Source organism: Acromyrmex echinatior, chromosome 14 (genome assembly GCF_024713525.1).
Source record: "Acromyrmex echinatior isolate Ae372 chromosome 14, ASM2471352v2, whole genome shotgun sequence".
NCBI lineage: Eukaryota > Metazoa > Arthropoda > Insecta > Hymenoptera > Formicidae > Acromyrmex > Acromyrmex echinatior.
Window position 1 is genome coordinate 8,322,900 of NC_141865.1, and position 14,641 is coordinate 8,337,540.

The window sequence follows — 14,641 nt, forward strand, 5'->3', positions numbered from 1 at the left end:
GAATTATTTAATATAATTATTTTATAGAATATATAATTATTCAAATCATTTCATTTAACAATGATTTAAAAATAATCACTGTTTTTAATTTTTAAATCACTGTCGAGTAAATTGATTTAAAAAGCCAAAAAAGGTTAATTTTATATAAGTAAAAATAATATTTACCGCAAGGTTGCTCCGTCGGTGTCTGATGCCTCTCCCAGACCTCCTCCTCCTCTCAGCATAGGGTTGACATCCTCTCGCACAGGACACTCGCGTAAAACACTCGCGAATAATACACTATAATCGCGCGCGGACTATAACTTGAGTCCGATAACTTAAACGGCACTCCCGATGTAAACGCGCGACGTGACGAACCGGCTGCGGTTTGTTCATTTTCAAGTAAATCGGCGACGAGAGTTCGTTAGCTTCCCCATCGTTAGATTTTTACACGAAGAGAACGATTTACTCAAGTATCTAAAAATTTATCTAGAAATATCATTCGGATAGATCCGAAAATTTTTAGATAGAGAAAAATCGTTCTTTTCGTGTAAATATCCTTTGAGTACTGAGCTCTCCCACCACGTCATGTTTCTTTTATTATCGATAAATAGTTCCAAATAACGTTTAATTTTTAACAGATCGTATAATGAAAAATGCACGAAAACAAAAAATTAATTAAATTATTAAATTATAATTAATTGTGAAAGCAGGAATTGCGCTAGACGTATGAGAGTATTCATATTAACATTGCTTTTTTATGACTCGTGGTATCGTTTCGTACAGACAAGTAAGCCATGTAGCGTGCTGTTCTTCTTCACATTTCTTTTTGAAATTTATAATAATCGCAAAAAATGATAGATGTAATACGAAATGTTGTATTTTATGAATATTCACATAATACGATTACTAGTATGATTAATTATTCATTAAGTACATTTTCTATTATATTGATATTCTTCGGATAAGATTTCAAAAAATAATGTGAAAGAAAGTCGCACGCGACACGACTAACTGCTTGTACGTATGTCGGTAAGGGAATAACTGCGCGATAACTAAGCGTAAACATAAACATGACGCGCCACTTCGTGCCACCTCGTACCATCCCCATCTCAAGGCCGCGCGCTAACCGTCTAACTGTTGAAATAATAACGAATATTACGAACAAGTAAAATAATATATTCTTTACATTTTTATAATATTTTCCGATTAATGAATCAATTTCTTATATGTATCTAGTTTTAGCGGTGCGAGTCGTTTAATGTGATATCATAATTATACTGTGATACACCAAGAAACATATTTAATGTTCATTTAATAATTTTAAATATTTCGTATCAATTACAATGTGCTGACAAGACAAGAAATGAAAAGAGATTTTTACTAGTGTGGTTTTTCTTACATAATTACTCACATGAAGTGCTATTGATATCTCAATATTATATCTCACTTTTTATTGCTCTTTTTTGTGATTTACAATTAACTAAAAATTAACAATATGTCATCCATCCTTTAAATGAAGATGAAAATTTAGATGAAGGCAAAAATTTATTTTAAATATGAAACAATTTCGATTAAATAGAATAATATGTATAAATAGCATGCACATACATTTATAGATATCTAATTTAAATATAATTTATCAATAATTTATCTATTTCTACTTTTCCCGTATCATAAGAATACGAAGTAACACGAAAATGACAGAATTATACGATTTAAAGTGATAAAAAGTCACGATTTAACAACAAGAATTTCATTTTTATACCGTATATATTAGAACACATGAAATATTCATCTAAAATATTCATGAACTGTGTATGTACGTAATAAATCTAAGAAATAAAGCAATAAAACCTTAAAGCAATTAATCCTTAGTATACTTCTTAGTTTTGGGCAATCTTCCGTAATTCGCGTTCGTAGATATCTAATTCTCCTTAATTAATGCGACACCCGCAATGACTCGTAAAACGCGTCCATCCCCATCCGTAATCGCCGAGCGAATGCCGAAGTGATGACGTAGTCAATCACCGCGCTACGCAGCACGCTCCCCCACTCTGTGAACAGCGAGGGGAGATATCACGCGGCGAACAGAGTGGGGGAATGTGCCGCGCGGCGCGGTGGTTGACTACGTCATCACTTTGGCATTCGCTCGGCGATCTTGGAGGGAGGTGGATGTGTTTTACGAGTCGCTTCGGGTGTCGTATTAGTTAATAAATTATATACCTACGAACGCGAATTTCTACTTCTTAGATTCATTACGCACATAGACAGCTCATGAGTATTTTAGATACTTCATGTGTTCTAACATATACTGGTATGAAAATTGTATTCTTATTGTTAGATATTTCAAATTGCGGCTTTTTATCACTTTGAATCATATAATTCTGTCATTTTCGTGTTACTTCGCATTCTTATGATACGGGAAAAGTAGAAATAAATAAATTATTGATAAATTATATTTAAATTAGATATCTATAAATGTATGTGCATGCTATTTATACATATTATTCTATTTAATCGAAATTGTTTCATAATTTAAAATAAATTTTTGCCTTCATCTAAATTTTCATCTTCATTTAAAGGATGGATGACATATGGTTAATTTTTAGTTAATTGTAAATCACAAAAAAGAGCAATAAAAAGTGAGATATAATATTGAGATATCAATAGCACTTCACGTGAGCAATTATGTAAGAAAAACCATGCTAGTAAAAATCTCTTTTCATTTCTTATCTTGTCAGCACATTGTAATTGATACGAAATATTTAAAATTATTAAATGAACATTAAATATGTTTCTTGTATCATAGTATAATTATGATACCACATTAAACGATTTCCATCGCTAAAACTAGATACATAAGAAATTGATTCATTAATCGGAAAATATTATAAAAATGTAAAGAATATATTATTTTACTTGTTCGTAATATTCGTTATTATTTCAAGTTAGACGGTTAGCGCGCGGCCTTGAGATGGGGATGGTACGAGGTGGCACGAAGTGGCGCGTCATGTTTATGTTTACGCTTAGTTATCGCGCAGTTATTCCCTTACCGACATACGTACAAGCAGGTAGTCGTGTCGCGTGCGACTTTCTTTCACATTATTTTTTGAAATCTTATCCGAAGAATATCAATATAATACAAAATGTAATTAAATGAATAATTAATCATACTAGTAATCGTATTATGTGAATATTCATAAAATACAACATTTCGTATTATATTTAGCATTTTTTGCGATTATTATAAACTTCAAAAAGAAATGTGAAGAAGAACAGCACGCGACACGGCTTACTTGTCTGTACAAAACGAACGATATCACGAGTCATAAAAAAGCAATGTTAATATGAATACTCTCATATGTATAGCGCAATTCCTGCTTTCACAATTAATTATAGTTTAATAATTTAATTAATTTTTTGTTTTCGTGCACTTTTCGTTATATGATCCGTTAAAAATTAAACGTTATTTTGGAACTATTTATCGGTAATAAAAGAAACGTGACGTGGTGAGAGAACTCAGTACCCAGAGGATATTTACACGAAAAGAACGATTTTTTTCATCTAACAATTTTCGGATCTATCCGAATGATATTTCTAAATAAATTTTTAACGATGGGGAAGCTAACGAACTCTCGTCGCCGATTTACTTGAAAATGAACGAACCGCAGCCGGTTCGTCGCGTCGCGCGTTTACATCGGGAGTGCCGTTTAAGTTATCGGACTCAAATTATAGTCCGCGCGCGATTACAGTGTATTATTCGCGAGTGTTTTATGCGAGTGTCCTGTGCGAGAGGATGTCAACCTTATGCTGAGAGGAGGAGGAGGTCTGGGAGAGGCATCAGGCACCGGCGGAGCAACCTTGCGGTAAATATTTTTTTTTCTTGTGTTAACATCAGTATCTTTCTTCTTTTAAATTTATTCTTGAGTAGTTTCATTTTAATGATTTAAAAATAATGATTAGAATAAAAGAATTATTTTAAAATTATTTTGAAACTTTATAAATATGTATTTTTAAGAAAATGTATAATTATTTTTATAAATATAACTGAATAGTGAATTATAAAAAATTCATTGCTTATAAAAATTATATATTTTGAATATTATATGATTTTATTTTTAAGAGAACGTTACATTTACAGTAAATATTTTTTTAAAATATTGGTTGATTTTTTTACTCCATTTTAATTTGGATTTCATATTCTTTTTGTTACAGAATCATCGTAGCGACGTTGCTGATATAACTCCGCTGTTGCGCATCGGATTGGTGAGTGATAAATTAATCTTTTTATTGAGGTAACGGATGTGTGGTAATTTTATTAATTACATATCTATAGATGCATATGCATCAATTTATTAAAAATATATGAATATACTATATGTATAGCATTCCATACATCCATTATCTTAAAATGAATAAGTAATAACAGATTGGGATAAACTTAATCCTGGATACCTCTTTATTATATCGAATTTATTGTGCATGTATTGTTAAATTTATAATGTCACGTTTCACCCAATAAAAAGTTTTTCACACATGTATATGTATAAATATACATAAATATCCATAAACATGTATAATCATATATGAAATATGTCCATACATCCTTCTTTCTCTTGTAAAATTACTTTTTATTGTGAAAGAAATAATAATAGTGATGTGAAAATATTAAAAATAATTAAAAGAGTAATTTTTATATTATTTGTTTTAGAAAAAAATAAAGTTTGAAGAAATGTAAAAAAGTTGCTCATGTATAATTATATATAAAATTATGCATAATTGTGTATGAGCAATTTGTTTTACATTTTTCCAACTTAGAATTTTTACAACTTGTTTTTTTTCTAAAACAAACAATGCAAAAATTAATCCTTTAATTATTTTTAATGTTTTTACATTACTATTATTATTTTTATTATACTAAAAAGTAATTTTTCAAAAGAAAAAGAAATGTATAAACATGTATGGACGTATTTCATACATGATTATACTTGTTTATGGACATTTATATGTTTATACATATTTATACATATTCATGCATGAAAAATTTTTTATTGGGGCACTTTAAATTATTTCTAATTATAATTAAATTTAACTCAAATTTTGTGTATTAATCGTAAATTCATACGTGTTAATGTGAACATTTTGTTATTAAATAATTTAATTATAATATAAAAGTATAATAAAAAATAGGTTCTTTCGATGATCGTTTTTTATTTTAAAATATTTTAAAATACATTTTGGAAGTTAAAACGAAAAAGAATAAAATATTCGTATTGTTAAAATATATGAAATACGGGAAATATATGAAATACGGGAAATTAAAAAATATAAAGTTTATATAAAATAATAAATAGAGTATATGAAATTATTTTCTATGGATACCATTATATAGAAAAATGTTTATTACAGTTTAATAATAAAATATTGTTTTATTATTTTTCCTATCTATCCTATCCTCAAATATTCATTCAGGATTAAGTTTTATACAAGTTGGTGCAGAAAAATAATACACATTATACGTATACACGGAAAAAAAACAGGAAACTTCATTGATTCAGCAAATCTACAGTATAATATACAGACAGTTAATTTTCTATGTTAAAGTAACAAAGTTGAGAACTGAATAATATTAGTGATTTGTTAAACCATCCAATTTTCTTAATTATAGATGTTGAATTCGAACAGTAAGTTATATAGGTTTGCTGTATCACCCAATTAATTTTTTTCTATGTATACACATATATATAATATGAGATATGTATAATATGTTTTCTAAGAAATCTCTTCTTTTTTTCACACTTATTTGTATATATTTTACTAATGAAATGATAACAAAAATTTTAATGTAGAGCATATAATTTATTAATCTCGCTTTTCTGTAAAAGACATTTTGCGTTTATTAATTATTATTATTTATCTTAATGCACTTACTTCAGTCTAATCTTTTGTAACTTATCCATATGTAGCTAACTGGATTTATACCAGTTAAAGTAGTAACATGATGTAAGATCCAATATACATTTTATCAAAAAATATAAGAGTTTTATCTTATAACTATTTTAATATAATGTTCAGAGTTTTGTATAACTTGAAATACTTAATTTTGAAATAAATTTAAAATAAATTATTCAAAAAATGATTTTAATAGTATACAAAATACGATATAGGGATATATTTATTGAATTGAGGGAAAATGATCCCTTCCGGATCTCACATCATTCATCTGAATTTCTCATCTCCGCATGTTTTGAGATGAGATTCAGCAACGAATCGTTCGAATCGTTAAAAATACATACATGGGCCTTGAATTTTATCGGATGATAATCTATTTAGTAATTTTCAATCATTTATTTTTGAATAAGTCTTTTTGATTACATTATAAAATTTACATTAAACAATTTAATTTAGTTTCATAATATTCGAGACTCTTGAAATAAAAACGTTATTGACATGAAGATTTTTTAAATTTAGGTTTATATTTAGTTAATTATTTATGTTTTTGATTTTGAATAAATACGAAATTTATTCGTATATTAATAGAATTGTTATTATTATTATTATTATTATTTTTAATGATATTGTTTATATCAATATTTAGTCCATTTTATTAATATGATGGCCTCTTTGCGACGCGTTCGTGTTCCGCGCATCATACAAAAGCGTAAAGTCTTACGCTTTTTGCCGACGATATTAGTCGGCAGCAGTCGGCAGCAAAAAGGAGTATTTCTCCTTGTTGTCGATTTTTGGCTTATGAAGCCAAAATTTTGGCCAGGAGCAACGAAAGGTGAGTTCAATCTGGCCAGAAGAAAGAAGAGAATCTCTACGAGCCCAATGAGCAGAATGTGTAAAATCTACACATAAGACAACTTTAAGATATCTTTAAGAATTCTTTAAGAAACATCGTTAAGATATTTCATAAAGAATTCTGAAAGATATCTTAAAGTTGTCTTATGCGTCGATTTTAGACATTCTGCTTATTAAGAGGTAGGTTGGTGTGTAACACCAATCTAAGTTTGTAAAAGGTAAACTGAATATTCGGGAGGGTAATTTGCTCGCAAATTGCGAGTTCTTATATTTTTTGAGTTATCTAAAATACAAAAAGAATCCAACAAACAACAGGGCTAATGGGAGACAGCGCGGATAATCAAGCGCAAGTTTGGTTGATTAAAAAAAATCTACAAAACTTCTACTTAATTATCCGCGCTGACTCTTATTAGCTCTGTTATTTATTAATTTTTTTTGTATTTTAAAAATTAAAAGAACTTGTTTTAATTATATTATTGCTTATTTATTATTAGTATGATCGCGTTATCCCACTAAATTTATTAGTACGCAATAGGATATATGGTTAGACATTAGCTGCGTTCAGCAAAGAAAATAATTTTGCAACTATTGTAAAATTCTTCTATGTGATTGATTTGTATATTTAAATCCATAAGGAAAGCAAGAACCAATCGTATTGAAGAATTTTACAACAATCGAAAATCTACTTTCTCTGAACGCAGTCATTAACGTACATTATATTGTATATTCGCGATGTTTGCACATTTATGAAGTAATGTAGGTAGGAATACGGGTGGAGATAGGTATTCGCGAATAGGCACGAATAAATGAGAATATGGGTAGGTAGGACAATAAATATGCACAGTAGGTAGGGATAAGTATGCACTATATAGGTAGGATGATAAGTATGGATAGATAGGACTAAATACATCATATATACTCACTTGATGATTGGAAATGAAGGATTAAAAATTAAATAAAATTTTAAATTAATTTTAAGTTTTATTTAATTATCAGAATCCCATTCCAATTATTGAATATAAAAATAAACCAAATTAATTTCAAATGTTATTAAATTTTCAGCTATCCTAAAATTAAACTTTTTTTGTAAAATTCTACACTCAACAAATTATACAAATTATACGCAACGCGTTAATACTGTAATTAACTTTATTGTAAATAAATGTACGTATAATAATATATGAGATACGTAATATAAAATTTATGTAAACTATGTCCAGATGAATGCTATAATCATACTTTTGTAATTTGCACAACAATTCCCGGGAAAAAATGTTATATATATATATATGAACATATTTTATATATAATGATATACAATTGTTTGTAAAATATGTCAATTTTTTATATGATTATGTATAATTTTATATAATTATATATAATTATTATTATACATAAAACATTTTTTCCCGGGTTATATACTAATTAATTATACATTTATTGGAATATATTAGGTGTTGGAATTAATTCGTAGCGTTTTTAAATGAAAGAATGTTATTTATTTCACATGAGCATTAAAAAATACATTAATGAAAGTACTTCCCATCACTTGTAAAACGCTACGAATTAATTCCAACACCTAATATATATATATATATATATATACATATATATATATATATATCCGTATCTATTCAATATAAATTGCATTTATCTTGTCGTAGTAAACCAAATTGTTGCGTAATTGATGTAAATTATACGAAATCGACAAAACATATAATAACAAAAATTGTTTATTGATTTAATAAGTTTGATAAATATTTAAATTTAAAACTTTTTTTTATTTAGATTTTATTTTGTATATCAATAAGTCATTAATAATTTTAAGTAACTTCTTAATAAAAATTTGTTGTTTAAATCGTCATTTAAATAACCGTTAAATAATCGTCATTTTTTTTCTTCGTATTTAGTATAAATTTAAATAAGTCATAAAAATTGGAGCTTTGACTGAGGCAATGGTTAAATATTAACTCTTACTTATTTTTCGACATTTACATTTTTAACATTATAAAATTACAAGTATATTTTTGTGAACAATTTATTATATGCAAAAACCTCATACTGCTGTCTCTCGCGTCAGATGGATGCCAGTGATTATGTAGTTTGTACCGATGGAAAGTCGAAATTATTTTCATGATGAAGAATTATTCCTCGTCGCTTTTCGTGAAGTTCATTCGCGAAGTTTAGTTTAGTGTCTCTTCGGAGATTCTTATGCAGAATTGGAATTAATCTTGGGTTTTTTCGTCTGCAGTTACTGGTAATAATTTTGTTAATGAGTCAATGATAATTGTTATATATTTTAAAGTCAAGTTGTAACATTAATTAAGCGGTATATTTTAGCATATAATTTTCACTTTTTTATTAAATGTTCTCCCACTAGTAATAATAATGTTAGCAATAATACAATAGGAATTTATAGTATTGTATGAATGATATGGATATATAATTATTATTTGTTAAATTCAAATTATTAAATAAAGTAAACAAATTTTATACAAATAATTTGCTTATAATTTTTTGATGATTGCTCTAACAAAAATATGATTACGGATGTATATATTTAATTTTCTAACTGTTATTAGAATCATTTTTAGGTATTGGACATCCCGCCATTGCAGAATATTTTTAATTATTAATTTATATGTATGTACACTTTTCTATAATAAAATACATACAGATATTGAAGTTATATTTAACGAATATTGATTTTTATCGATATTTACATAACTTTTTTCAAAATTCTTTATAGTTAATAATGTTATCGTGATTACATGAGTTGAATTTTAAATGTGTGAGTACAAAAAATTCAAGATAAGTCGAATGGGTACCCTCGTATTAACGGGATATTAATAATTGTAATTTTTGAATAATAAAGAATTGTTAAATTTTATATAATAAATTTTTCAGGATGTTCTTTAAAATCCCATTATTATCGGGTTCGGCTCATCTTGAACAGTTGGTGCCCGAGAAATTTTTGTACCCATACATTTAAAAAATTACAATAACGCATGTATTTTATTATTATTAAATATATTCCTTCGTAATCACTATTGCATAAGGAAATTATTTTATCCGTTTATTTTTAATAAGAGATGATTTTTAGTCGCATGTGGCAGAACATATTTTCTCGCGAATTTTAATATTATATTAAAGATGTGATAAAAATGGTAATTGTAATTGACATGTAAAATTATTACTATCGCTAAGTAGTCTGAAAGATTCAGGATTCACATCGCAGTCCTGTAACAGGATCACTGGTATTTGACGGATTGCTTAACTTTTTTTTGCAAATGGGTCTTGTAAAATTTACGTAAAATCAAAATACATTAAGTTCGCTTTCTACTATGATGATTGTTCTTCTTTGTATCAGATACTAATCAGTATATCACGAGGCGGAGGGATTTTGATATGATAAAATTATTGAGATAGTTATCTTGAACTTGATGAAAGTGCTGTTATAAATATATTAATGACTTTTTATATTATTAAGTTTTATATTCGCAAACTAATAGTAAATAATTAATAGTAAATAATTAATAGTAAATACGATCTATGTTGTCAGTATTTCTTCTGCGTTTATTAATATTTCATTAAACATTGGTTTAAAAAAATTTGTGTTATTATATGTATTTTCGACGTTTTTGTATAATATAATCCCGCATTACAAAAATTTGTTAATTATGCTCCTATGTTATCATTTTTATTATATTTTGAACAGCATTGATAATTGTATATTGTAAATAATTATTATAATTGTAATATCGAATTGTATGAAGGATAATACAATAAAGAATAATATTTAAAAAGTTATGCAATTTCATTAGCGAAATACAATAAAATAATTAGACATAAAAATAAAAAAGTAAATTAAAGATAAATTAAACTTTAAAGGTACACTTACCTGCAAAAAGCGGGCTACTAAATTTATTAGTAGCTTATTTTTTTTATGGGTGAATATACTTACAAAGAAAAGAGGATCGCCGATAAAATTGGCGGGGGTGGTGGAGGGCCTCTATAGCTCGTTTTTGCTAAATTATATCTTAAATTGACAATATATGTTTAGAAAAGATTGAATTTATTAAAAAGATTGAATTATAATTGCTAGTAATTATGAAGATTTATACTAGTAATTATGTTTCATAAATACTAGCTGAAAATTGCATAAAGATACATAACTTTTTAATTTTATGAGATATAAGGTAAATATTATATATAAGACAAAATTCATTAAATTAACTTGTTTGAATTTTCAGTTTCATTTATTAAAATTCAACTTTTATTTGTGTCTGTAGCAGATGCGAAATTAAAATTTTTTCGTTGAAGGACCCATTAAATTATCCCTTCTGTGGATAGTCGGCACGCTTCTGTCCTGAGGATGTATTACAGAAATGAACCACATTTACTTTTGGCGATACGATTTTATCGATAGTGTTTGAAAATATATGTAGTCACGTTTCCAAACTAAAAATGGATGTACTGGCGGTAGTGTACGAGCGATTTCGACGATAACAGGAAAAAGGTCGGTATAGCCTTTCTCAGGTTTTTCTCTGCTGGTGGAGTGGAACCACGTGAACGAGCACGAGATACGGAGCGCCGTCGTTTAAGGCGGGGCAGAGGACGGAAGCTCCAAAGTCATATGATCGATTCGTGACAGAGCTCGCCGTTCCCGACTCGCAAAGATGGCTAGCCAGACGCAGGGAATTCAGCAGCTTCTGGCCGCTGAAAAACGCGCTGCCGAGAAAGTCTCGGATGCCAGGAAACGTAAGTACACTCGTCAGCAAGTTGCGCCGAAATATTTCGGGAGAGGAAGAAAGAAATACGTGTTGCGACGTGGATGTGCTAACCGTGATCACCGTAACCTTTCACGACGTTGACTTTTTCTGAAATTGACACATCATAACGAATTTTTTATCTCTTTTTCCTGAGCCGCGAACTCTATGGAAAAATCACTTTTTACTGTATCATCCAATAATTCGCGAAATTACATTTGATAGGGAGAACATCTTAGCTAACCTAGTGCGATCTATTTATGTTATCATTGATCATACGTTCACATTTATGCGAATTCAGGCATTTATTAAATATTGTTTAGCTATGTCTAATTTTATTCATTTATTGAAGTTACAATTTTTTCATCTCATGCTTTATTATATAGATGTCTTGATTTGATGGTTAAGTTGAAGTGTTTGTTCTATAATATATAATAATATTCTATTAACATTAATAAAATAATGTTAGATAAAATTGAGCCAGAATGTATTGTATGTAGGAATCTGAAAAAAATCTGGTCTGTATCTGTCTATTATTGTAATCTCTCTTAGGTAAAGCACGTCGTCTGAAGCAGGCTAAAGAAGAAGCCCAGGACGAGATTGAAAAATATCGACAGGAACGAGAAAAACAGTTCCGCGACTTTGAAGCCAAGGTATGTGTCGTTTTCCTTATATTGAGATTTTTATATTTGAGTTTTAATATTTCAATTGATCAACGATATAATAATAATAATAATATTATTGGTAGCACATGGGTTCAAAAGAAGATGTAGCTGCGCGTATCGAGGCAGATACGCGACTTAAGATAGAAGAAATGAATCAGACCGTTGCTGTGCACAAAAGCACGGTAAGTTCGCTACATTATAGTGTACATTTAATCGATAAATTAAACAGATATCTGAGAAACTACAATATCGACTCTGTGTAATTTAGGTCATGCTTAAAATCTTGGACTTGGTGTATGATATCAAGCCGGAACTGCACAGTAATTACCGCATTGAGGTCTAAGCCACAAAAATTGCATCTAATATAGCTATAAATATGATACGTCTTACGCTCTATAAATATATATTAAATAATATTACTGTTCACCATATCTCAATATGTATTTATCGCTGTTATATCGTATGACATGTTATATTTTATCTGAGAAACTGTATACAATGTAGCTGTATAGGCAGTGATACTCAAACTACTACTAGAATTCTTTTCTCCCGCAGTTGCTACACGACAATAAATGTAATCGTATTGTTATTACCGCTGAGCTTTTCACCGGCACGTATTCGGACAGTTTGAGAATTGCTGTAATGTAGTTGCATCAAAACAAAGAGAAAAGAAAAAAAAAGTAACGTGAATTCAACAGAGTACTTTGACCCGATGCGTCAAGGCCTAGACACATCGAGACAATGTGCGATTGTTAAAATAAATACGATTAAAGCGATTTAGGGTGATGGAATTGTATATGTCGTTCAGTGTATGCCATTAGATATCATTCCATGATTCTGTTACATCGAGGATGCGCTTTGAAATTTTTCCCTACAACCTCTCGCGGTTCACGGACATGCTCCCAGTCGACGGTGGACCACGCGACGATGTAGCAATATTCAGACTTCTCATCTTTTAGCGAGAATGTTTCAAATCTCTGTTAATCTTGCGAGATGGGCAGCTTTGCCTTACATGTATATCCTTATCTTTGAGCTGGTTGGTTGTCTGTACAGTATTAGTGTTCAAAATATAAAAAAAGGAAAGAAAAACTCAAAATGTATGATTTTTCATTCTTTTTATGTACTATTTTCGCAGAATGACAACATGCTCGACATAATGTTGATCTTGAAAAGATTTTATATATTTTTATATATATATATATATATATATATATATATATATATATATACACACAATATTAATGAGAGAAGGACCTTACGTTTCCAAAAAATAAAATTAAAAAAGATACCTACTGAATTTATGTTATTAATGTGTATTGTAACGAAGATATGCTCTAGTTGATTACATAAGCATTTCGTTTTCGGTATGTTATGTAATCTTTTTTCCCCCATATGTGCCGCCAAATTTGCAGATTCGATTAATGGAATATTTAAAGAACTGTCGCAATGAAATATTGAGAGGTTCGTTAAACCTCGATCAATAACCACGTTATCGGTTTGGTCGATTATTAATGACGCATGAAAATTTGACGATGCGTCGATCTTCCTTCATGGTTTCAGCATTTATGTGAGCACGCTGCTTTATAATTTACAATTACAAGTTCAAGCTAATTCCTCTCTTGGTATAGCAATTGCACGATTATCATTATACCTATATATGTATTATCGAATTAATCTCACAATTAAAATATAAAAAAAGGAAAGAGAAATCCAAAATGTATGATTTTTCGCTCTTTTTATTACTATTAATATCAAATTATAATAGAACTTATAATTATATAATTTTCTTGTCCTAAATTAAATATTATATATAATTTTCTTATTGAAATCTAAATCCACATTCTTTTATGAAAAAAATACTCTCAAGACTTCATAAAAAGAAACATTTCTATATAAAAAATGTAGCAAAAAAATAATATATTTCGTTGGTTTCTCCTCTTTATGATATTTTTTTATGACTTTTTTTTACAAAAATAATCAGAAATATCAGTTCAATTAAATAAAGTTTCTTGAATAAATTACTGGCTACAATCGAGAGCGTTTATAACCGCATCATTGAATAAAACAATTTTGTATCTAAAAACTGATTTGAATACCAGTCTACGTTCGATATTTATAATCAATTCTTACATTTAAGATCGTCTTAATTGTAGTTTTTAAGAGTTAATTGTAGTTTTCATAAGTCAATTTTAGAGGATTTTAAAATAAGAAAAGCATTAGTCCGTTCTTATTTTAAGATCGTCTTAAGTAATATCTAAGATACTAATACAATAAAGACTTCTGATTGACTTATGACATTTTTAAACTGTATACTTAAGACCATTTTAAAGATAAGAATCGACTGTGAATATCGGCCAGTATTAGTATTTTAAAACATTATTTTAATTTATTTATCTATGTGTCTACTTATCTATTTAAAAT

The 14,641-nt window shown here is 28.4% G+C and overlaps 2 protein-coding genes across 6 annotated transcripts in view; one reads left to right on the top strand and one right to left on the bottom strand.

Moving 5' to 3' along the window:
* Nucleotides 1-2,009, bottom strand: part of LOC105152182 (uncharacterized) — a 138,934-nt gene extending 136,925 nt beyond the window's left edge. The window contains exons 1-2 of one of the 5 annotated variants that reach the window (XM_087413408.1): nt 1,837-2,005; nt 166-456 (exon numbers count right to left, since the gene is read on the bottom strand). The gene's annotated coding sequence lies outside the window, so the exon portion shown is untranslated. Of the gene's footprint in view, nt 1-165 lie in introns of all 5 variants that reach the window. The other 4 variants (XM_087413407.1, XM_087413406.1, XR_015547407.1 and 1 more) reach the window with 4 other exon arrangements.
* A 9,375-nt stretch (nt 2,010-11,384) lies between these two features.
* Vha13 (V-type proton ATPase subunit Vha13) lies at nt 11,385-13,316 on the top strand. The gene is made up of 4 exons (XM_011060767.2): nt 11,385-11,547; nt 12,108-12,208; nt 12,304-12,402; nt 12,489-13,316. The coding sequence occupies exons 1-4, from the start codon at nt 11,466-11,468 to the stop codon at nt 12,561-12,563; spliced, it is 357 nt and encodes a 118-aa protein (XP_011059069.1). The 5' UTR covers nt 11,385-11,465; the 3' UTR covers nt 12,564-13,316.
* The last annotated feature ends 1,325 nt before the right edge of the window (nt 13,317-14,641 follow it).

Bases quoted from the DNA above. Each gene is read 5' to 3' on its own strand.
- Vha13 (XM_011060767.2), top strand. From the start codon at position 11,466: ATGGCTAGCCAGACGCAGGGAATTCAGCAGCTTCTGGCCGCTGAAAAA. The intron at 11,548-12,107 runs GTAAGTACACTC...AATCTCTCTTAG, and splicing joins AGTCTCGGATGCCAGGAAAC to GTAAAGCACGTCGTCTGAAG. The intron at 12,209-12,303 runs GTATGTGTCGTT...TATTATTGGTAG, and splicing joins TCCGCGACTTTGAAGCCAAG to CACATGGGTTCAAAAGAAGA.